Raw genomic sequence first — 25501 nt, 5'->3', positions numbered from 1 at the left:
CAATATATACTCAGCATCAACTGCAGCACAATCCCTCTTGGTAAGATGTTTACATCTAGTTTGTACAGCAAGTTGGGTGTGACTGTGCTCAGAGTAGAAACCTATGAAAAAAATCCAGCTCTGTCTCAGACTTCTATGAGACTGTATTTATTAGTATTCAACACTTTGGTGAAGCTCAGTAGGTTGAAAAGAGCTTTGGGGTAGTTTCTTCTGCTATATGGTAAGATATAATCTGGACAGTCTTAAAATCATTCTTATCCTCCTAGTACATTGTAAAGTAGTAGTAATAATTACATCCTACAGAGCAGAAATGGAACTGGAAAAGATCATCTGTACGATATCTGTTACTAAAATGGGAACAGAATCTGAATCTCCAGAGCCCCAATTGAGAATTTTCCTACACAATACCCATGTCTCATGGAAGACTCTCAGTAACTGAAAATACACTGTGGGGGCCGTGGGAGGAAAGTCATAAATAAGCCAAACCACTTGTACTTCTAATGCCAAAATTACTTCGGCAGGCCACCCAACCCTTCCACTGGCAGAACATTTCCTGCCCATTACATTCCTTAACTAGATACTTGCTTACTCATTTCACGGTCACGCACCATGCAGGCGGCAAAGTGCAAGAACTGGACTGGCTGAGGAGTCTCAGTTTTTCAGTTCCAAACTGGAAGATGAGTGAAGGGAGAATAAAGAGTTCTGGAGATTACACTTTTCTCCAACTTTTGCTGCTGAAATCAAACAGGAATCATGCAGAAACTGAGCTGGCGCCCCAGAGAAAGCTGAGGACAAGGGCAAAATAAATGCGTTGATCTTCCAAGCAGTCCATTAATGAAGTGAAGCTGCAGTGCTGGCAGGTCCAGTACATGCGAAAAACACAGTGGCCCTGGCGCACAGCTCATATTGCCATTCACACCAATGACTTGGGAAAACAGTTGAGTCACTGCAAAGCTAAACTGCCTGCCACAGGTGATGCTGAAAAAGTGGTTTATGCTTTCAACACCAGCCATTTCATTCATCCTTTACAAGCGGTGGAGGAGCTGACAGCTCCACCTAAGGGTACTCGAAGTGAACTAGCAGCTCACAGCATCTTGTTTATTTTAAGACTGCATTATCAAAACGTTTTTATTGTACTTAAAAAAAACACCTCACATTAGAGGGAGTTATTAAATAGCATATACAACAGCACCTCATCCAGAAAAGTTCTGCTTCTGCTTTTGTGCAGTTTAACTAGCCTTGCTCAGTATAACACTCCACTAAAGAAAAATCTTTTCACACTGAATTTCCCATTTCAATGTCAAGGTATGAAACAGCTGTCAGACACCAATATGAGGTGATTGCTTTTCCACGCTCAAGTTATGCTTCCAGCATACAGCACAAAATTTGTGCACCATCATTCCTCATTCTATTTTCTGTGCAAGAAGCTAAGTCAAATTTATGCTGACTTTTCTGACAACAAGCACAGAAGTAAAAAATATGTTACTTCAGGAAAAAAAAAGGAAATTCAAAGTGCTGTTTGACTATGAAAATAAATGGGAACAACCATAAGAAAAAAAGGCTGCATGAACAGCACACCAGCATCAGCCCAGTCTCAGTAATGAATGAGGTAGAACAAGTTAAACTTTCTCATCTGGAAAAAGAGTTCCCATTATGGAAAATCCCACAAAATAAATCAGCTTTATGCTGGCACTTTCAGAAAACCCTCACAGGCAAGGAAATCTTCCATGGGAGCTACCAAAAGCAGGAATTGGCCTGATGTTAAAGGTTATAGTTGAGCTCTGTGGGGAAATGTTCCTCCACACAAGTAGCAAGCATAGTCTCTTTCATCGTGACTAATTTATAAAGCAATTAAAACTGAGGTAAGGCAATACAAGAAGAAAAGGTGTTTAGGCAGTAAATCTCCTCCCTCTGCTGGAGAGATGGCTCCACAGCAAAGAAAAACACCACACACTTCACAGCTGCAGTATTTTCTTTGCCTTTCCATGTACTACAACTCACATTTTCGTAAATTTACACTTTGTCCACCCATGTAATCTTAGCATATTAAGACTATCAACGCTGATAAATGGACTGAAGCATCCTTAAGTCATTTATACGACAGATTTATTTATTAATCCCATACTTCAATTTGTTGCAAGTTTAATGAACCATCTTGATGCTAGAGTATTCAGATTTTGTTTTAGGCTTTCCTATAGTGGGAAAAGACAAAGCTGTCAAAAACAAGAAAATTTAACTCCAGATAATTAGTTTGTAGTTTTTCCCCCCTCCCCCCCTCCTTTTTTTTTTTTTTTTTTTTTTTAAGGTAGCCCTTATACAGAGCTGCTACAACCTTTAGCTAGATTAAGCACAATTGAATTATCTCGGAGCAGTTCTACTGGTAAATCACAGGATGCATCCACGCAGGAAAGCTCATCTAAGGAGAGGGCAGGAACGTATTCAGACAGTGCATACTGCTGGAAAAGTTGACCACCACCTCTTGTTCCTGTGACCCACGAGACATTTAAAGAAAAGCAGCTGCCAATCCCAAATAGGAGAAAAGGACAGGGTTCAAGACACCAGCTTCCTGCATTTATGCACACAGCTTCATGTCAAAATAGAAGAAAAAACAAAAACAGTGAAGTGAGCCCTCTCAAGTGGGGGGCACCACAGGGAAGAGAGAGGGTACATTTTCCCAGTCTGCAGATAGGAAATTCAAGCACGTAAAGACTGACCAAGTTAGCAATAAAATCCCCACATACAGTCATTCAGTCTAATTATTACTTTGGTATAGTCTCTATAATTGGCCTGGTGCAGTACTGGTGTTCAAGTGTACACAATTCCAATCTCTGCCTTTTTTTCCCCCCACAGCTAAGATATCTGGTGGGCTGGCAATTTTGTTTAGGAACAACAAAAGACACCTACCTTTTCCTGCTCCAGTAACTGTTGCAGACTTGCTTTATACTGAGGAGTTTTCATGTATGCCATGAACTGCATGTACTGGATCTTAAAAGAGTCTGCGAAAGAAACAAGGAGATGATATTTCAAGTGAGAGAAAGTGCAATGCTCCTATTTAAGGCTGCTTGCTCCCTTGACCTCCCACCCTTGCTCTCACTTCCTTTTTGTTTGGATTCTCAGGCAGACCAAACTATTAAGGATCAATTTAAACCATGCTGAAAAACTGTCTTCTGGTGCAAGCTGAACTCTTGGATCCATTAGCTACCTTTAATAGGTAATCCAGTGAAAGTCATGACGCTGCACTCTAAAATGAGGAAGATGACAGGTGCTAATGCTGCGCTTGCACGATGAAAGAGGAGTTGAACAGTTTATAATGCACTGTCAGTAAAAGCAATACAAGACTAGCTGTAACAGCTGAAAGGGGCACTGAGCTCACAGCACTCGTTCTCCCAGCATCCTAAGACGGGGCTTGCTGTATTCCTCCTGCCCCCACAGAGATGACGAGCTCCATGCCCACATTCGTTCTCTCTCCAGGGATTACTTGCTCCTCATCCTCACACTCCTTTTATTCTTATTATGCAACACCTTCTCTCTCCCCAACCCTCCTGGGGTCCTTTCGTCATGAAGCCAACCACATGACTAAGTCCAGTCTGCTGCAATCGCAGGCAACCAAAACATGCAACAGACATTACACAGACTGTTGCAGCAAGGTTTCCTCCAGACAAGTGTCATTCCCCCCACCGCTCCCCAGGAAACACCCAACTCACTCCTTTTCTCTCTCTTTCTCTACAATAGGAAGTCACTCACAACCATAACACACTACAGGAAGAGAGCAGAAGTTAAGGACATCACAGGTGCCTTAGGTCTGTACAACAGAAGGAAATATTACAGTAGAAAGGATCAAGGGGGAACGACACCCATGGTTTTCTTTAAATCAGCTCTTGTATATAGAAAATATTTTCCTATCACACCACCTTTGTGACCCAAGAACAAACTCAGACAGAATCTCATTACTGTTTGACTTTGCTGTGAGTTTCACAGGGAAAATGGAGTGTTGTTGTCCAAGACTGTATCACTTAAGAATAAAAGAATGGTTTCATTTAAAATGAAGTTATTTCTGACTAGCCATTTCCATTTAAAGTTATTTTGGATTCCTGCTAAATCCATTTCTTTCTATTTGTGCCAAATGAGAGCTAAATAACATCAAGAACAAACACAGACCAAGACAACTTCTGCAGCAAGTTGGCCCTCTGTCCTGTTCAATATTCAGCTTTCCACCATGGCTGTCTATTAACAGCCTCCCAGTTTAGCATATGCTTAGAAATGTCAAAGGAAAAATCCCCATCTCGAACACTGTGACGATATTACAGCCATACCTAGCAGCTTCTGTAGTGCAGGTGGGGTAGGTGTCACCAGTAGCTGGTTAGATGAATGCCGTTGCACTTTAGGAGGTAGTTGGTAATATGGACTATGAGGTGACTTGTATGCATCTGAAGAGAGACAAAAAGATAACCTTTCATTGTTTCTGGCAACGGCACAGAAGGCTTTACTATTCAAAGGCATGTCATTTACAATGAGAGATCCAGTAACTTCGCTAGAGAAACACACTGCAACAACTTGTGTTTGGACGGGCATCTTTGGAAGAGCAGCCACAGAGACAAGCTGTCAACCACAGCACAGCTCCAGCTCCTGGTCGAATACCTACAGACAGTTTCAATCACCATCCCCTCACAGAGGCACACCACCCCCCTCCAGGAGCACTTTGCTTTGGTGGTAAGGAAGAAGTTACAGCACAAAACCAAACGAAACCCAGCACTAAAGGAAGAATGACCTCTGTGCATTCATTCAGAGCCTCAGATCCTTATCTATGCTCACATGGCAGGGAAGGGCTTCTCTTAACGCCTGCTTTGAACTCACCCTGAGGAGAGGATGAAGATGTCTGTGAAACAGTTTGAGCATGCAGGAGTTCTAGTGCAGTTTGGTTCTTCTTAGTCTTGCGCTCTGTATTTGCAGTGTTCATTTTCTTGGGACGTCCTCGTTTCCTGCCTGCCATTTTCCTTCCTTTTTTACTTAGCTTCTTCTTCCGTGCTTTAGAGGGAGATGGCTTTTTAACAGAATTTGCCCCAGCTTTTTCTTCTTCAGCACCAGAATCCTAAGAGATTTTTTAAAAGCCAAAAGCCCTTTAGTCTTTTCTACCTACATACACAGCCTTCACTTTAAGCATGCACTTATAAAACTATTAAACAAAGTTATTAAAGTAAACCGATGCACTGCAGTTAAATAACTTGCCAATGAAATAGACTTGCTTGGGATTATAGTTGTCCTCAGCACCCAAGCTGTGCTAATTCCTTTCTGGACCTACTCATTACAGAGAAAGAAGTCTAACTGTTGTCTAAGAAAAGCTGATTATACCTTCTCTATTGACTATATTCTTCAACTAAATTTAATTAAAAAGTCCAAGTACATTCAATGCTTTATATTTTTGTGCATGAACAGTTGCTGCATCTCTAATAGTGCCATGCAACTGAAGGAGAAAGGAAGTAAGTCTTTGCAAGAGACTCAGCACTCTCTGAATTCCATTCAAGGGCTTATGACTCAGGGAAAGCTCTGCAAGCCAGTGCGAGGGTGGTCAACCAACTCTTCTATTCATCTTGCAATACTTTTTTTCCAGAATTATTGGTGCAATTCCCAAGTGTCACTCAATCATATTTTTGTCCACAGCAACAGCGATACCAGTTTATATACTCGGAACAAACACAGTCTTCCCACAGAATCAGGCTTTTCCTGACAGATTATGAATTCATTTAAAGCTCAAGAGAAAACACATTTACTCTACAAAAATGCTGGACAGTCACCTTGTTTTCTTGAACCTTCGTTGGAGTAGTTGTGTTGCTCTTATTTTCTCGTTGCTGACGACGTCTAGCTGCCTCTTGTTCCTCCTGAACAAACATTTTACACAATTAAAAATTTTGTTCTTCTATTTTGCACTAATACAGATCCCTGTGTTTCCTGATTTAGTCTTCTAAGAGAGCTAGGTGTAAGTACTCATATCATACAAAGCCAAATTTAAAAAAAGAAAGACAACAACTTTGTTACCAGCTGGGGAAAAACGCTCACCCTGCTCCAGGCTACAGTCAGTGGGAAAAGGAAGGTAAGTGCAAGTCATCCTTTTGCATTGCATTACCTACTATAATGTGTTTCAAACATGTGGCCACAAAGGAAAGGATACTAAGCCCCAACCTCTTCCCTTATTCTGCCCCACCTCCCAAGTCTACCCCCCAAGATCATACACTAGTGTTTCAAGTTCCTTTTTTTAATAACACAAATTTTAAATATTACAATATCTTTACCTATACCCCCAATATTTCATGTATCACTTTTCAAGTCATATAAGTTTTTCAATGGCAAAGCCATTAATCATCATCTAATTCAACTTTAACCAAGTCCGTGGAATACAGCATAAAAGCAACTTTGAAGTTTCATTTTCTACTAGCCACCAAGGCCAGGATATTTCAAACAGCTCACTAAAAGCCTTTCTTGTACCTTCCAGGTGAGGTTAAACTTACACAAAAATTCAGACAACCCCAACACCTCTTCAATTTGAGAAATTTATCAACCAGACTGCATAAATGGCAGATTTAAACAGCCTCACCATTTAAAGCAGGGTAGTTCAAAACTACATGGATGCCATTCTGTATTTAAGGTACCACTGGTCTGTTTTCAACACCTACTAAGCAAGTCAGTTTTAAGACTAATCTTCTCCTAAAGTTTTAAATTGCATGTCCTTGCTTCTCTCCATTACTGGGAATACCAGCACCATTGGTTATTTCACATGGATAAAGCCCAGTCTCAAAAATCATCTGGCATTTTAATTCCACATGTGATAGCACAGATTGCAGCAACTGACAACATATTTCACATCTCAAACAGCAAGTCCCAGAAGTTGAAGCTCAGAGTGCTCTTCAGCTTCATTTTCATGCAGCTGAACGCCGGGACAGATTCAAATTACCCTTTCCCTCTTAAACTTCAGTTCTTTAATGAACAAATAGCTCTTTAAAAGTCTCCAAGGCAAGGGAAAAACACCATGAGGTTGGCCCATTAATTACCTATTTCAAAGCTCTTAAACATTATTGTATTAGTGCTTGATGGCATATGATGCTTCGCTTCAATTAGCTCCATGCACATGTTCCTTATGTATCAAGAAAACTCAATTTGCTATGAATTCTGCACATTTAACAAGTGACTAAGATCCTCAGATTGGCTGCCCCATTATTTTGAATTTTACACAAAAAGTATCTGAAACTTACCCTGAGTTTTGGATTTTTGAGACTAGAAAAATAGTTTTCAAGCTGCAAATACAAAGATAGTCATTCTGTAAGTCATGACAGAAAAATACATAAGAATAAAATAATTTAAGACAAATGCAGAAATTATTTTTCTTCTGATAAGCTACATCAAGAAACCATTTATATTCATTCTTTTTAGAGACAAACACGTTTTGTAGCAGGACATAATCCAAGCCTCAACAAGGTTTTATCGTCTCCACCACAGCCTGTCTTTGGTTTAAAGCTTTGTGTAATATATCTCCACTCAGCAGAAGGCTATTTTCAATGAAGCTACTTCGCTCCTGTACTCCACTAAAATATTTATCTGCACTCTAGTATATTCTTTAACAAAAGCACTATTGAACTAAAGCAGACTGAGAAAAAATACTGTATCATATTGCAAAAAAAAAAAATCAGCATAGGAATAAAGTATTTTTCCACAAAAGTTTGTTTCTACAGGGTTGTTTTTGTTTTCTATAACTGAAAAGATAAAAACAAACAGCGAATGCATCAGCATTGTTACTGAGCTTTGGCTGGTTCTACATCAACTGAAAGATCAATTAAAATTGAGAATTATTACTACGGCAGTCTGTACACCACAAAGGAAAACAATGAATTAAAGACCCCCAGAGGCTTCACTTAATGTGTAAGCTATAGTACAAGACCACCACTATGCACAGCTGCTATCCTGGAACACGAGAAGGAATTATAGTTGTAAATTTATACACCTTCAGACTAACAGACTGCCATAGTACTGCCTGAAGTTTCCATGCTGATTCCAGAGTGGGTGAAGCAGCCAGAGATCAACTGGTCAGTAGTTATACTCACTATGGTTCGGTCAATAGTATGCAGGTAGTAAGAAACTGGTTTCCCGGTCCATGACACAGACCCTTTCAGTGGTGATAGCTCCACAACTCTCATTATAGTGCCAATATCTAAAGGAAGAAAGCCAAGTTAGGGAGCCTGAGCTTGCTCTGTTTGCCACTTAGTTCTATTCAGCTGAAAGTAGCCATGCAACGGTAAAAGCATGCTCACAACAAAACGCTAAGCTTCACATACAGACAGCAATGGCCTAAAAGAGCGCTGCAGTGAGTTTAAAAAGCAGTTCCTTGTTCTCTTGCTGATCTAGCTTTTATTTGCTCAGGGATAGCCATTCTAGAGTAAAATGATGTGCTAGTGCAACTTTTTAACCAACACGACGTTCCCATGTCTATTTTCATCTGTTGTAACAGGCAGGATTTAATTAGATAGGACCAGTTACAGAATGTTGTTAGATCCAGCCCATGTAAACTGTAACTGCACTAAATTTGGATTGAAGACAAATATGTTTTATATTTGCTTTCTTGCCTGTATTTGTTTTGTTCCCTAGAATTAATAGGTATGGGATGTGCCTAAGTATTTCCACAACCACTGAACACTAAAGAAGTGGCATGACTGTAGAAGAAATTATGGCACACTTCCAATTAAAGGGAAAATTACCCAGAGGAGTCAAAAAGCAAGGTTTAGGATTCAGCAACTTCAGTCGCTATTTTAACCACATTCTAATACTTGCTTTGGTTTGTCCAACTCTTCCCACATTTCCATTTCTTTTTCCAGATGGTACTACTAAGACAAAATTGGTATATTGAGAAAAAAGGTTGACTCCTTTCTGAAGGGTTATCATTTCCACTATATGCTTAAATTTATTTAATTATTCATATTTTAGATCAAAACATGAGACAGACACTCAGGCACAAGAAAAAAAGACAAGCTGAATTAAAGTATTACAAAAAGCCTTCTAAGGCAGCAGCATAAAGGTAGCACAGCAGAGTCAATCACCTTCTCTGCATGTGACGGATATGCACATTTTATGCCACAAGCTCTAAGTGGATGACATTTCCCTGGAAGCATCATTTACAACAATCCATTAAGACTGGAACAAGCCCCAGGCCTAGAGCAGCCCACGCACATTCATTCGATATTGGTATTTCCCAAATACAGTACAGTCACAGAATGGGATTAGGATCTAAAACTGATTTCCATGATTTTCCCCCATTGTTTGTAACAGACAATGGTAATTTCTTTTCGGGACCTCTTATTTGAATCCTTGTAAGAGCTTCCTATTAGCAGAAGCTATTACCTATTCTTTTGCTAAGCAATCTGACACACCCAAACCTTATTTAGCTCTTTCTATATAATTTTAGTATCAATGTCCACATCAAGCATTAAATAACAGTATATAAAACTTCAGCATTCACAAAGGTTGAAACAGAGTAAGGAGCTGGCCCAACTGACAGTCATAGTCAGGCTGTTTATTAGGGTGGGGAAAAGTCCATTGGCCACTTAGCCTCCTCACTACATTTTTAATAACTGCAGTCTGCCAAACCTAGAAAAGAGGGAGATAAGATGGTCGGAAGCCAGAAAAGAAAAGGCTTGAGAAGCCAAAGAAAAAAAATTTATTTACATAGGCAGGTCTCCTAAGGGAAACCACCAAAGTACCTTCTCCTATTTCATCTAGTTCTAGTGCGCTATAAAAGAGGCAACAGGCTTTGCTTAGGTGCTCTTTGACTTATTAGCAAAACGGCAGATGGATCTCAGCTCTCTGGAGGTTTGAGGACCTCCAGCAGCACACCTCTGCTGTGTTTTATTTTCATGTACATGTCTACAAAAGATTGGCAAGCAAGGATCAAACGGTTAGTAAGGTTCCAAACAACCAGATTCCACAGAAAAGGTTATCGAACAGGAAGAAAATGGCAGTTTTGGGTGCCCAATGCTCAGGACATTCACAACAACTCAAGCTCAGTAAAAATAACTCACAATGGCACTATTTCAGTCAAATGCCTTAATGACAGTCTTCAAATTACTGTTCTTGAAAAGCAGTTTACCATAAGCATCAGGCCAAAAACAGAAAAGAGAACTTCAGAGTTGTATCTCCGTATGTTACTGGCCGTGTTTGTACAAGGAGGGGAATAAAGTGTTTTTGAAATCTAGGGAATGTTGTGCTCTGGACACAGTAAATGCACGTAAAACCCAGCTTGGATCATTCTACTGCTTGCAAAGCTTTCAACAGTAAAAACTGAAAAAAGGTCAGAAGCAAAACCAACAATACAGAGTGTTAGTAATCTCAAAACCTCATTAAATTGCAGTTCACATACTTGCAAAGGATAACATTGGCAAATATCAAGTCTACTATGTTCAGAAGGAAAGGAAAAACAAACTCTGTTGGCAGCAAAACAGACACAGCAACTGGGCGTTTATGGGATGGGTCTGTTTGACCAGTTCACAGCGCAGAGGACGAGGCATTCCAAAGTTGAGCACTTCAGCATCTAAGCCTTTTAAATCACAACTGGTGGGATTTACCTGTCCAAATTTAGACAGCTATAATACAAGGAACTTGCATGCAAGCTAGTCACTGTAGCTCCTTGTATTAATGAAGAAATGAATCACACCCTCGAAACACCTTATTTCTCTTCAGCTGTAAAAGACAACTATGAAAGCCCAGGAAGAGGGGAAACACCAACATTAGAGACACCTAAAGCTATCAGGATGAACCTCATAAAATAGAGCTCTTCTTAAAAGACTTTTCGCTTTGGCACATGTACTATGATAATATACAGCATTTTTCTACTTAACTCTTTAAAAAGCAACAAAAACCCGCATGTTCAGGTAACGAATACGGCATAATTGTAGTGAACAATAATAAAAAGGGCATTCCTACCGCTCAAGTTTCGACTGTTAATTCTAAAATTTAGAGGTGCAAAAGGTTTTGAGGACACAATTCTCCCACCTAGAAAAAGAAAAAAAAATCAAAGTCAGTTTCTACTGTTTTTTTAAAAATGACCAGTTTTTAAATATAACTTAGTATAGAGTCCTAAAGACCAGCTCTACTAAAACTATCACTAGTGTATCATTACCAAAAAAAATGCTACTTAAAGCTCATACTGACAGCATCCAGAGAAGTCAATATGATAGTCCTGCTAGGTAGCCACGTCACTTAAAAGTGATAGATCTTAAAAACATTTTAAAAAAAGGAACACATTGTTTCTCAGTGGCAATCTACAGAAAGTTCAGTTAGGAACAATGTTATCTTATTCCAGTTATGGTCTGTAAAACCTAAGACTGAACACTTTTATTATTTATTTATTTTTTTCAGTCAAATGCACCAGGCTGAGCATGTTCTGAAACAGAATGAGGGAGAGGACTCGGGTTTCTAAGTTTTGCAACGAGATCTTGAACATTCCCCGCCTTGCCACTTCTCCCAAGCCACTACTACTTAACAAAAATTTAAAAGCCACTAAAGTTAAATAAGACATTAGGTTTCGGGGTTTTATGGTTTGCATCAGAGCCCAAAAGTCACATTATTTACTTCCGCACAAAGCTGTCCTATGGGAAGCCACAGCTTCTTTGTTCATTCCACCCTTTTTTTTTTTTTGAAGAAATAATTTATTTTTGTAACTTCTGCCATAACCAAATACATTTGTTACTCATCCAAGTGGTTAAGAGGAAAGAAAAAGACACTAAACTACCTCAGGCAACTTAAGGGCTGCAGTGGCGTTACTGGACATCCCCGGTCACTGGTGCCTGCAAGGCAACTTCTCAAGAAGCACACAAGACATCACCAGTGACAGTGTCCCCATTTTAATACTAATTAGTTAATACCCAGTACTAAGTGTGACAATTTTAAATAGGAGAATCCAGTAATTGAATTCTGTACGCAATTATGGAAACTGGATGCACAAAGCCAAGCCCTTGTGGCTTTGCAGTCTCCATGGTTGGGTGTCCTCTTCCCCACCACCGATGCCAAGTGTCTGAACACAGGAGCCCCACAGCCAGGAGCTTTGCTGGTCCCCACAACAGATGAGCAAGGACCAGTCGCTCCTCCTGCCACACAGAGCACTGCGAAAGGTCTTCATGTGCAGAGCTATCTCCAGGGAATCACACAGATTGGTGGTTCATATGAAGACAGAACATAAAAAGCCCAAAAGATCACCATCACGGTGCAGACGTTCATCCGTACGGCACAGAAGGAAACCACCAACCTGGCTCCCAACGGCCGTAACTAAGCTGTTACTGCCACCAGCTCCCACAGCAGCAGGAAACCAAGGGAAAAAGGTTTGAAGTTCGATTTGTTACCTTCCTTCATGTTCGCAAATCGCTCCTTCAGTTGGTGATCCACCTCAGGACCAAAGGCAAAATTATTCACAAAAATAACACTGCAAGACAATGGTGTAGTTAATAAACAGGAACAGGCACATGGCATCCAAGCATACATGCACAGCTATCTCTCACCGCCTGCTATAAGCCACTGGCACTTACAGCATTTACAGGCACTTGTGAAACCAAAAAACACTGCATGTCCCTGACTATACAGCTACTTCCGTCTAACAAAGTGTTTTCTCCTGGCATCATTACACAAAACAGTACCTAATCCTCAGCATCCACAGATACTGCCCAAATAGTTACATTTTAAAAAATGTAAAGGCAGCCTGCTCTGACAGTTCCTCTCAGCATACAGCTGGCTTTTGCACCACAATCTTATTAATTACATCAGCAAGTTTCAACAGAGAAACAATGTGCAAAATATTTTCACTCCTCTCCCATGGTGAGAGCAAACATCAACACAACTACCAGCACACTCACCACACATAGAAAACGATCCTCCAGCACAACAGATACACATTTCATCTTATTACTTACTCATATGCATTTAAAATATCACACTAAAACATCACAGCTCCTCTTCTAGCTCTAAATTCTCCCATAAAGCAAAAGGGAGGTTTGCATCTCCCAGCGCAAATTTCCCTGCCCTAAACCCAGCACTTCACCCTAACCCCCAACAGAAGAGTTGCACCTTTGTGTCTGGGTTAAGAAATCCAATTTGTGTGTGTGTGAGTGTCTTCCTGAAAACATCACTCACATGGAAACACAGACACCTGCACGTAGGTAGAATCATACAAACAGCATTTGGGAAAGAAGCAGAACACATCACAAATTCAAAAAGAAAAAAAAAGAAAAAAACACCTGATTTTTAAGAGCCACATAGCCTGGCTTTGGTCTAAATGTCCCTGGTACCTGTTCCCTACCAGCCTGCAGTAAGGGTCCTCAGCATCCCCCAGAAGCCATGAGCACCCTGCATGCGTACGCTGTGAAGGCCATGCTGGCATATTGTTCCAGCATGAAGAATCGATTTATTTGCAAGCGATCTGCTTGAAACCCTCCCGTCTTAGTGCCTCCACACATGAAACATGCTCACCAAGGACAATGAGTTTAAGAGCAGCAGCCAAAGTTATTAAAAACTGCAGATAAAAAAAAGTATATACTCATATATATGTATATATATATATATGTATGTCCGATACACATATATTTCTTGCTCCTGGAAATTTGGGAAACCCTGCCTGGCAAGTCAAGGCTCACAGGGGTTTCTTCCTCCTCCTTCCCACCACATGCCAAAAAAGAGGCCTTGCAGAACAGCCAAGCATATTAACGTGACTAGAAAACATCCAGGAAAGGAAGGGAAAAAGAAAAAGTTTTCCAGTTATATTTCTTAGTGTTCATTCTGGCACGATGTTGTGCGTGCACATGACAGAACCACAGGAGGCCCCAGTCCACCTTGACTTCAGCCCTCTTTTCAGCACACACTGCTGAGTCCCAAGCAGTTATTTACAGGAATACTGAGCACTCACAGCAGTGCGGAGCTGGGCATCCTTCCCTCCAGAGCCCGGCCACTGGCTCACGGGAAGGGCGATCCTCAGCTCACCAAGATGGGCTGGCTCCGGCCTGAACGCGTCAGACAGTCTGCAGCCTCGTCAGAGAGCAGATGCTGAACAGTTGGCACTCCCGGAACAAACACAAACACCTAACGTTTGTGAGCAAAAAGCTACTTTTTGAATTTCTGTATCAGACAGCAAGGTGGCTGAGGATCAGTGTGCATACATTTAACTGCATACCAGGCAAAATAAACATCTACCAGCAGTTCCCTACACTTCAGCTAAAAATAAAGGAAAAAAGATTTTTTTCCAGGGAAAGTTGCACAGAGACCAGAGGAGCATGCATTTGGAGTAGCAAACAACAAAGGAAAACCACGCTGTGCTGCAAGGCTGGGACAAAGTCTGTCCACAAATTAAAAGGCAGCTCCAGAAGTTTAATGGAGGTACATAATAATGCAAAAGTCAGTCTGGCAGACGCCTTCTTGATGGAGCACTCTTAAAGCAGTGTCTTGGAAGCAATCCATAGATTGCCACAACCCTGAAGACTTTCAGAGAGCTGACAACTGCCTTCCATACCCCCACATAACAGGATGGCCTGGAAGGTCACGTTAAAACAAGACTTCTTTTTATCCATAAGGCTGAAAAGAATATAAAGCCTTTAAAAATTCCCTTTTCTTTACCAGCAAAAATGAGTTTAACTCTCCACGCATACCTTCACAGAAATAAATATTCAAGACAATCACGTTCAATGAATTCCCAATTTAAGCTGGAACAGACACACTTGGATTTTGTTGTTTTTTAATGGAAAGTGAACCTAGCTGTGTGTACCAACAGCCAAAATAACTAGCGTTTTGCCAGAATTCTTAACACAAACTTGAAGAGCATGCAAAACAAGCAGGGGTCTATTCTTCTTTGTACAACCAGAATTTATCTTGGATACACCCATGTATGTAATGTCATGGGACATGCATTTAAACCCATTCTTCAAGTCAGAAAACAGGATCCAAAGAGGCCAGTATAGGAGTTGGCAGATAGGCTTTTGGTATTTGCTATGGAAATTCTATATAAAAAGCTGGCCAGCCTCCCAATTTCCATTATCCAGACTCCCAAATATTCAGTTCATAAAGCGGCATTCAATTGCTGTACTGTACCTTGTGTTTGCAATTCTCTCTCTCCATTCTTCTGAGAGGAAGTCACCTCTTTCCAGCTTGAAAAAGACAGAAACACAAAAACCACACACACGAGAGTTAACATTGTTCCTTTCTGCTACACGTCCCTTTTTGGCCAAGCACGCACACTGCGTTAGCCCAGCGGCACTGCTGCAAGGCCTCACGAAGCCCAGCGGAGGCGCCAGGGAACGAAGTCCCTGCGGCCCTCTCTCCGCTCCCACCCTCCACTGGGGAAGGGTCCCCAGGCACCAGCGATGCCTCACAAGCGCTGTGCTCCATGTGGAGAAGGCAGCTAAACCCCGTGCTAGCAATGGCCAGCCAACGCCGTCTCCGATCCCCACGGATCGGGAGCAAGGGGGACCCGAAGCCAAGGCCGGGAACACTGACGCCAGCATCAGGCTCTTGCTGCAACTGGCACGCGAGCACCTGGCTCGTCGGGGTGCTCAGCATACACCTCGAATGCTTCCGACACATTCAAGTTGGAAATCAGATAATGTAAAGGCTGTATTTGAAAAGAACTATTGTTATCACTTCAGTGACGTACACGGTACCTCGCTGATGGAACCGCACCAAGTCCCAGGTTAATACCCACAGCTACAGGGGTTTTCTGCACGTTAACATTTTTGCGGCTGTACTTTCGAAACAAGAGAGGAATCTGATGGGCCATGCCACTCTGCTGTGCCACAAGTAAGGCAGAAGGAAGGTTGGGGGAAGAAGATAAGAGGGAGAGAGAAAAAGTAATATGCAGCTACATAATTAATGACTGTGACATACTTTGGAGGGGCAAGTAAGACGATGGCTTGTATCACAACCTCACAAACATCAAAGCAATGACAGCGACTGCTTAGCATCATTTCTCTGCACATACTCCTTTGTATGGAAAGAAGTGAGCATTTCGCTTATCGCTAAACTGGAATAAGATCTGGCATCTCACACAAAAGTGCCTGCACTGCAATGCAGGCTCACTCGAGCTGCTTCCAAGCCTTGCCAGCTAAGCCAGGGGACCCAGGTCAGTGAAGCACCCGAGCCTGCTGTCTTCCCTCCCCAGCAAAGCAATCTGACTCAGAGCCACAGAAACAATGACAAACGGAGGCAAACCTGTCAGACGCACTGCGAAGGAGAAAGCCGCCACTGCCAACAGGAGTGGGTCTGCTTCTCAAGAGGGAAGGAGGGGGAAAAAAGCCCCAGTGCCCTGCTGCTATGCACTGCGCCAGAGGGCCAGAGAAGTGCACATCAAGGGTTCTGGGGAAGGGATCAAGAACTCTGCAAAGAGCCTGAGGTCTTATAAACTGTACGAGCTGAAAACAACAGGCTAGAATAACCCTTTAGTCAGTCAGAATTATCTGTTCCACCCAACGGCTAGGCTGAAATAAGATTTTGAAAACAGAACGACTACCTGGCTACCCGCATCATCACACCTGCTTGAGGGGGAAATGCACTTTCTACTATCCCCACTATAGCGAAAGCAAAGCACGTGTTGGAGACTGAACTCAGAGATCCAACCTGCTACAAGCAGTAAAAGTGCTACTAGACATTTTCAAAATCTCAGGCAGAACCTCACTGCAATCTCAGAACAGTTCTGAAGAGTATTATTTTTCTCACCTAATATACTGAAACGTTACTTCTGGAGCTCTGTATGCCCTACTTGTAAATTAACACCATCTCTAGATTGCTTTTAATGGATAATTTTGTCTTAGAATCTTATCTGTTCTTGTAGTAAATAGTTTCCTTGTTGAGCAACCAAGACAGTAGCAAACCCACATGCGAGGTAACTATACTTTTTAACAATAATTTTTACAAGCCAGCTTCTACATTGCTGTCTTCCATGAAACAGTCAGTTTCTAACGTCTACAAAAGATTTTCACACACTAAGAGGAGAAAGAAAAACACTTTAGAAATAACAAGGTGCAATTATAAAGCCACGGTCTAGCAAAGGAACAAAGAACCAGAGTAACACGAAACTATTTTGAAATACTAAGCTTCATATAAAGGTCTTGAAATCTAACCTAGGTGGCTGCAATACTTTATTTGGATCCAATTACACTATACATTTCTCTCACCTATGTGGTTTGGAAGGGAACAGTTGTAACCAAAATCTCCACACTTTAACTTGATAGAACACATATGGAAGCTGCTTTGCCCCTTCACTTTTGCAAAATACAGCCATGTTAAAATTCAAATGAACCACAGCCCTGTTTAAACCCATCTATTTTTGTACTGTAATGCTACCCTAGCTCATACTTAGCCAACAGTTGAGGGAAAAACCTCACCAGGAAAAAATACTTGAGTACAGAAATAACCAGATGGTCAATTGTGGTTGGGAGAAAACTGGTTATTTTTCCCCTCTGGAAGCAAGACAGTGATTCCTGGGTCAGTGGTCTACTACATTCAAAACAGAGTACAAGAGCTATCTGACTCAGTACTCCTGACAACCAGTTTCTTTACTTACTGTACTTGGGAGGCAATGATCAACAAATGATGGCCTAAAAGGAAGAAACCAAGCCCCTTAGTATAAACTGATATAGGGAATCCAACAAAAATTCCCCCCAAAATCCCTTTCAACTCTGTGGCTTACAATAATTTTAAGAGTGAAACAAGAACTGGCAAGGAAATTCCAGCTAACTCACTCCTGACCAAGCGCAGCACTCGCTACGCTGGTGGAAGAATGGCCAGGTCCATTACGGTCCTGTAGAGGCAGGATGGCACGTTCATGCGACACAGCAGCGACAGCAACAGGGATGCGCTCAATCTCTTCCCACCAATGTCCCCACCCCCATCATGTTCCTCCTCTCTCTGAGAAACTTAATCTCCTTAGTGAATAATGAATGGAAGGGACCATCTGTAATGCAGATATTTTCATCTGATTAGACAATGCAGGAGACGTGCTTTATCTAAAAGGATAATTAGCTCACTGAAATCCGCTTCAGAGAGCTGCCAGCCTGCATTCTTTCTAAATTTAGAAGCCAAAACAGGTTTATATTCAGGTTTTTCAAATGGGTAAATTTGCTCTACAGAGGCTGCAGAAATACGTTCAACGGTGTCTGATTCCCGTAACTCAAAGACGAGCGGCAGGGCAGCGCGCCGGGAAGCACGCTCCAGCGGGCTCGTGTTCCCCGTGTAGCGGAGCAGCAGTTTATGGAGGTCAAGCCCTTCTTCCGTGGAGGAGGGCTTCGTTCTCACCCAGCACCAGGCCGGGAGTCTCTCCGGTAACGCTCCGACTGGCTACACAAAGCCATAAATTCACACACAGAACGCCTCATTCCAGCAGCCTCCGTGCAAACACTTGGCTCACAAAAAGCAGTCAATTCTGCCTGGAAAAGTACACATGGTTATTTTTAGGTTCCTGTTCTTTTCAAAAATAACTGGAGGCATGAATCCAAACCTCCAAAATGTGGCATCATTTCAAAGCCACAGGGGACGTTTGGAGGGCTTTTCAAATACCAAAACATCAAGTTTCCCGCTGAAATAGGGCATTCAAAAGCATCTGGGACAACCAGTTATCTTGCCTTCTCCTTAGCTGCAACACACTGCTAAGCAGTGGAATTTTTTAAGTCCAGGTGATGTGACTTATCCCCAGAAACCAGCAGCTGGTATCAGGCAACAAGAGACAATGCTACTCCTGCATAAATCACTCTGCTTTTGCTCAGAACAGAGACTTCCAAGCAGGACGGGGCACCCTGAACTCAACCAGAGAGAAGTTTGCAGATGCCAAGCTTCTACTCACTTATGCACAGCAAACATTACCTCTCATCCACAGGGCTGAACCACAGAGAACCTTCAGCATTAGGAGCTGCTGGGGTTTCCTCTCAGAGGGTCTCGGAGGTACCAATCTAACCAAATCCCAGCCTTTAGCAATGCTGACCCAGGTTTTCCGATGCTTATTTTGAAGACTCGTAGATGATCTCCTCCTCCTAACACAAGCTCTTGTGAAACAAGGGAAGGCATTCTGTTGTAACAACCCACAGTAAACAAAACCGAAGCAAGTCCTTGTCTTCAGCAGAAGGACGAGTCCACTGTGTGACTGCAGCTACCACCAGCTTCGCTTGCCCTAAGCTGCTCTGATAACCAGCAGAGCAGTGCAGTGGGCACTGAGGGACACAGATTGAAAACTTACTTCAAGGGTACCCTGGGAAGAACACTCTCTGCTACGCAGCAATCAGCATTGTGCCCCAGATACCTGGAGATGGCTCTGATTTTGGATCCACATGAGGATATTTACAGTTAGAAACCATGAAAACCCATCTGTCTCTTAATTGCACTACTGCTTTTTAATTTGATGACTGCACATGTGCACAAATTCCCCAAGACAGACTCTCTAATTATCTAGGCCTAATGACCTTAGAAAAATCTCCGGTTTCCTTCACACAACAGTTTTCTTGAAAAGAATGGGGTGAAGCTAATCTTGGAAACTTCTCAGTACCATGGGAAAAGAAACGAGAAGATAAGGGGAGCTGAAACACAGTGAGATGTGTTGGAAGTGGGACACTAGCATAATGCACGGAAGTATGACAAATTCCCTCCGAATATGACAGAAGAGACTAGCAAAGAATATTATTCCTAACTGATCAGGAATCAGACATCAGGAAAGCAGAGGAGCAACTGAAACTAAACAATAGCACAAGGATGCAAATATTTATAGCAAGTTGAAACATTTACAATGAATGAAGAAATAAAGAATCCTAGCAGAAAGTTACTCTAATGATTTTTTTTTCCCCAGTTAGAATCATGAGACTGAACAGCCTGTCATTTAAAATGAAATTCAGTGCATTTACTAACAGGATTATGAGCTATGATTACCTACACTAGCTGGAGATCAGGAGACTTCCCAAGTCAATGTATGACGAGCAATCTTTCCCCCACGCCTCCTGCCCAGGATAGATATTCACACACTAAAGCTGCAGTGATAACCTATTAATAGCAGCTGTAGCTCAGCAGGAGCCAACGTGCCTCAGGACACTTTGGCAGTAGCCAAGTTTAACATGCAATTATCATCTGAAAGTGATGATGCAAAACGTATTTATTTATTTATTTAACTCAACAGATCTGCATATATATGACTCTGCATATTGCACATCGAAAGACTCAAAAGAGACTTTTTTCTACCATCTGTTTACCATTGTGGACAAAATGCAATGGAGATATAGACAGACGATCAGGGTTTATTTTAAATATCGTCACTGGATCTTGCACATCAGAATTCATGTGTCCAAGCTCAAATTCCAAACAAGCATATTCCAGGAGGGAGGACAAGGAAGCGAATGCAATGGTTATAGATCTGATAAGGGCAACAAACCGTAGCCTCGCCAAAACAATGTTAGTTAGAAGACAACACTTAAAGACAATCAACAGATCACTTTTCAGAGAGGAATCAAAGATCTATTTGCATTAGAAACCTAAAATAATCTAGCCTTTTGGCTGTTAAAAAAAAGCTACAGGCCCAAGTCCAGGATTTATTGCTGCCTTATGTACCACAATTTTTACTTTCACAGCAAGACAGCTGTTACATGCATGAAGTCAAAATCACCGTCCACATTATTCAGACAAAGCAGCAGGTGGGATCTGAGACTTCTTCCCATTGAACTTCTGCCAAGCTTCCCTCCTCCAAGCTTTATTCTTCTCTCTCTCTCTCTCTCTCTATATATATATACATATATATTATATATATATATATATATATTTATGACTACCTAAAACACTAGAGTAGAATCCACAAGTTAAATGTTGCTGATCACAGACTATTTCAATCTGTGTTTATTCTGTCTCCTACATTTGGAATTTTGGGACACCACTAAACATTTAGCAGACGAAGTTGCTTTCTGGAAAAATCAAGATACCTGGCTTCTAATTCCATACCTCCTATTGTCTTCTATCTGCATTATGACACAAGTTTGTCCTTTGTTTAATAATAGTCTCCTATAGAAGATGCTGCCTAAGAACTGATTAAAAAAAACAACATACAGTTTGGCAAGAAAACACAAATGTAAACCTGAGATGTTTGACAAAATCTGTCTTTAAGCATCACTACGACAAAGTGATAGGAAACCAAATTTCATTAAGTCAGAAAGTGCTGCAAGTACTCAACACTTTCTTGAGTATGCAGTCTGCTTTTCTGGAAAGAGAAATTTTATTCTAAACACTTTTCAGAAAAGAGTTATAAGAGCCAAAGAACCTAGCAAAAAATAAATAGCTTTGTTTCCATATAGTACCAGATTCTGTCACTTGGAATGCACAATATGGAAATGCTTGCTGCCTAAGGCAATCAATATGCTTTCAATATTTTAGTCCAAGTTCCTCTCCTATTCTTTAAATTACACAGCTCATAAGCAGAGTATCTTCAGTAACAGTTCCTTTCATGTAATGCCAGCTGGGTGACACAATGGAAAAATGCCATATGGCCACTTCATGAAAAGTAAAGCATTCACTGTGTTTCCACAGCAGGAAAGAGTTAGCAGCCTGATATCAATCCTGCTACAAACTAGTCCCACAGCAAGCCCGGCATCCTTCTGAAGAAGCTCATGCTACACAGTGAAGGCTTTTCTGGAAGAAAGCTCGCTGAGGCAGATGGCACTGTCACCTTCACCAGCCTCCTTCCCAAGGGGAGAGTTGCAGCATCCTTCATCACACGACAAGCCCTTTAAAAAGGGCTCAGGATCCCAGCAGAGCCACAGAAGACTGTGAAATAAAGGCTTGCTCATCAACGACCTGCCACTTGATCACACTCTGCTGGAGCTCTGAAAGTCGTGTGGTTCAAACCGTTCCATTACCGGAATGCACAGCAATAATGGCTCTGCACAAAGGAAAATGGAGAAGTTGTTTCTCAAACGCACGCATGCACCTCAGCTGCAGTACACATTGCTAGCAGCAACTTCTGAGCAGGAAGGAGTGCCCCAATGTCTCTGGGTGATGGGGGAACAGCCCTGATCCATCCAGCCTCTTTCCTGAACATAGGGAAGCAGCAGGAGAAGCATATACACAAGTATTTTCAGAACTCCCAGTGGGCTACTATTGCAGTATGACATGTCCTCACAGGCAAGTGATCAGTTAGAGAGCAGTTTTTTAATGACAGGGAGAGAAAAGGAAAAAGGGAAGGAACGGCACAAAACAGTGTATGGTTCTACACAAGCTTAAAAGCGTAACTCCAGAGTGAAAAACACATCCACAATGATTAAGTATTATTCAGAGGAAGTGGAAAGCTGTTCCAGCATTTGTCCCCAGCCCAAGATAGACAGATGTGATGACCAGTTTACTCCTGCTCTATTTCCACCCTCAGAGCACTTCATCCCAATCTTTTCCAAGTCAGAACTGACCACTTGCCATCCTTCCTAAGACCACAAGCTCACCCCCTATCTCCAGCTACAAACCATCTGCCCTGTTAGTTGGGCATGGAGTTTTCTGCTGATATCCAGAATTTCAACCTCCTGCCACCCTCTCCATCTCCTGTCCCAGCTGACCACACCTTCACCTGCCTGTGAACCAAAGCTTCAGCTTTTGTTCCTTGCAGAAGATTTCAGAAACCCAAGCAGGGGGATGCCATTCCCAACAGTCTACCCAGAAGAAGACCCACACCATTAGGGAGGAAAAAAAAGAGGAGGAAAAAAAAGTAAAAGGTTTTAATACAAAGAAGACACATGGCAGCCTCACATCATGAGCAACAAAGTTCTGAAAGAATAAATCTTCCAAGAACTTATGAAAAGCCCTGAAAGTACTCCCAGTAACACCATACCAAGTGACAAGTGAGACAAAGAGAGGGCCCTGGGAGGATGTCTCAGAGAACACCGTCCTCAGAACCAAGACAAAAGCCAGGGAGCAGACATGACTCATACTGCTGCCTGGCTGGTGAAGGGCTGCAGAGGACTTTGTAAATTCTGTACATCAGCATGAAGCACAAAGTTTTTCAGTTGAATTTCACTCACTGTGTATTCTGCATGTTTTTTCCCATACCATTTCATCCACTTTCTGAACTCTCTGTCCATCGTCTAGAAGAGGGAGGAAAAACAAGGCCACCAATTAGGACATCTCATTATCTGTTTCATTGCAGCGAACAGAGATGCAGCTCTGACAGTGCTCATTAACCCCTTCCCCATTTTTTTCCATTAATACTCAAAGGATAGACAGACAGACATTTATTGCATTTTCCTTAAGAAAAAGATTTGCAACAGTGTCAAGTCCAAGCTGTCATTTTCTTCCTTCCCCCACCCTTTTCAGCAGCATTACGCATTTTAAGCAAGGCGATCTGAGTTGACACTGCTCACCACCAAAAATGGCACAACCTTAAGTAGCTACTGCGTTGTGGCACGTAATCCCACGCAGAGGAGGCAGTGAATGCATATCCGTCTAAGCACAGATAGCAAGGGAGCAAACGGGATAAAGAGAGGTCTGCTGGGGTGAACGAGGAAGCAGGAAGGGGCACGCAAGGCAACTGCACCAGCAAATAGAAGAAGCACTGCACTTGCCAGAACAACAAGGAGTGCTTCCAGCTACATGTAAACAGACTAGAGTTGCAGAGGATGGATGGCTACACTGCCCAGCAAGATAGCTGGCGCTGATTTTCCATTGGCACCATCAAAATGGCTTGGTGCCTTACAAATAAACATCTCCACGTGTACAAAATCTAGTCCCCACCGCGTAAGCTGACAAAAAGCAGCACAGGTGACTTCTTTATAGCAGCAGTGAGGGTCCAGCTAAACCTAGACAACACATTTGAAAATGTCACTCCAGTGTCTTGCAACACTCAGAAAACCTCCTGTATTTTTAGGAATTTGACTCCGCAAATGAAGGGCCCAAATTTGGAGGTAGCATTGAAAGGAGATAAGAAGAGGAGTGAGCAGTTCTCAGAGATGTGGAGACCTCCATCAGCAGGTCACTCCAGTGTGCGTAACAGACATGTTTTAAAAATCTTTGCTTCAAGAGCACCCCACAGCTTAATAGGGCAACTCACAAAAATTTTTTGTATGCTGTATGAACTTATTATGAACTTTCTTTTCAATGAAAACTCCACTAAAGCAAACCCATAAGACACTTCCTCTTTAGCTGAAGCTTTTCAAAGCCATCTGCATTCATTATCACAGCAGCCAGAGATGTGTTGCCACAGCCAATCTTAACTAGAAACTTAATTCAATCTCTTTCACAAATGTTTGTCAGAGCTGGGAAGACTGGTCCACTAGACACAGCACAAGGCAGATTAGCTGCACGCAGGCAGCAGTTCTCTAGTTGTTAAATCTGACAGGTCATAACCTGTAACCAGAAGATTAATGCTGTACATTTTGTTCATCCAGCAAAATATGAAATACTGGTGCACTTCTGAAAGAGAAGGTAAGCCACTAGTTAATACTAATATTTAATTTGTGGGGTTTGTTTGTTTGTTTGCTAACCACTGTCACTAAGGCCTTATGTTTGCACAGCGATATGAAGGGGTATAAGTGCAAGTGAGAATTTGACTTTCCCTCTGTAACACTCACCTTTAAACTAAGCTTACTATTAAACACAGACAGGACTTCAGGCCTTGCAAGTTACTTTCTAGAAGTAAACAGAGGCTCGTGCAGAGGAACTGCAGAGTGCTCCAGTTGGAAATTTCCACTGGGTCACAGCAGGGGAAGCAAAACGGATTTTTAGATCATTGTTTGATCCACTTCACCACTCTGTTTATATGTTTTTGTGCTCACCAGTGAAAACAAGGATCAAGGATTTTTTTTTCCTTCATAAGGCATAATTTTCTAGCTTGTACAGACTCAGTTAACTTATTTTAACAACATGGAAGGCTAAGTTGCTGTTGAGTCTACTGAAGAAAATAAACTTCTTGTGGTAAGGCATGACTAAACTCTATTATTTGCTTGTAGCTCATTTGCCTTCCAGGTCTGCCTTGGAATTGATTACCTTTGTGTGTCCCCATTGGCACAAAATTAAAGAAGTGTAAAGAAAACTGCTTGCTTGACTAAATATTACAGTCTTCTTGTAAGACTTCATCTGGGTGCCTACGAAGCGGTTATTAACCACACATCCAATACAAGCCTCATCAGTTAGCCTACAACAGTTCAATAACCAAGCTGAACTTCAGCTGTGGGATACCAGAAAGGGACAGCACTGCCATAAGCAGAAAGATAGCTTTTAAAAACTTTAAGGACCATTTGTTCACTCAATTCATTCCCAGATTTGCTTAATGATATGGTTTCTGAAAGCCCTGTGTTAGAGCCATTTCTGACAGAGGACTGCAGGTGTTTCAGTGAAGCCTACACTGCATTTCCTTGTGAATTGGTCTTGTGCCATCACTGTTAAACAGCTTCATCTCCTGGTCCTGAAATCACTTCAGGAACATGCTAATATTCCTCCTGTGCACTCAGCAAGCGCTGCTAGGAAATGACTATGCCCACTCCTCTTTGCCCAA

General features: G+C 41.8%; 1 protein-coding gene across 6 annotated transcripts in view; it reads right to left on the bottom strand.

Moving 5' to 3' along the window:
* Positions 1-25501, bottom strand: part of DOT1L (DOT1 like histone lysine methyltransferase) — a 74858-nt gene that overhangs the window by 22277 nt on the left and 27080 nt on the right. For all 6 annotated transcript variants that reach the window (XM_083810586.1, XM_083810583.1, XM_083810581.1 and 3 more), the window contains exons 7-16: positions 23034-23096; positions 15103-15158; positions 12375-12454; positions 10960-11028; positions 8091-8197; positions 7245-7286; positions 5793-5876; positions 4855-5089; positions 4314-4427; positions 2905-2996 (exon numbers count right to left, since the gene is read on the bottom strand). In XM_083810586.1, coding sequence (XP_083666712.1) covers positions 2905-2996; positions 4314-4427; positions 4855-5089; positions 5793-5876; positions 7245-7286; positions 8091-8197; positions 10960-11028; positions 12375-12454; positions 15103-15158; positions 23034-23096 — 942 coding nt within the window. The remainder of the gene's footprint in view (positions 1-2904; positions 2997-4313; positions 4428-4854; positions 5090-5792; positions 5877-7244; positions 7287-8090; positions 8198-10959; positions 11029-12374; positions 12455-15102; positions 15159-23033; positions 23097-25501) is intronic.

Source organism: Anser anser, assembly GCF_964211835.1.
Source record: "Anser anser genome assembly, chromosome: 25".
NCBI classification, from domain to species: Eukaryota; Metazoa; Chordata; class Aves; order Anseriformes; family Anatidae; genus Anser; species Anser anser.
The sequence above is the reverse complement of the archived record's forward strand: the minus strand, read 5'-3'. Positions and strand labels throughout refer to the sequence as shown.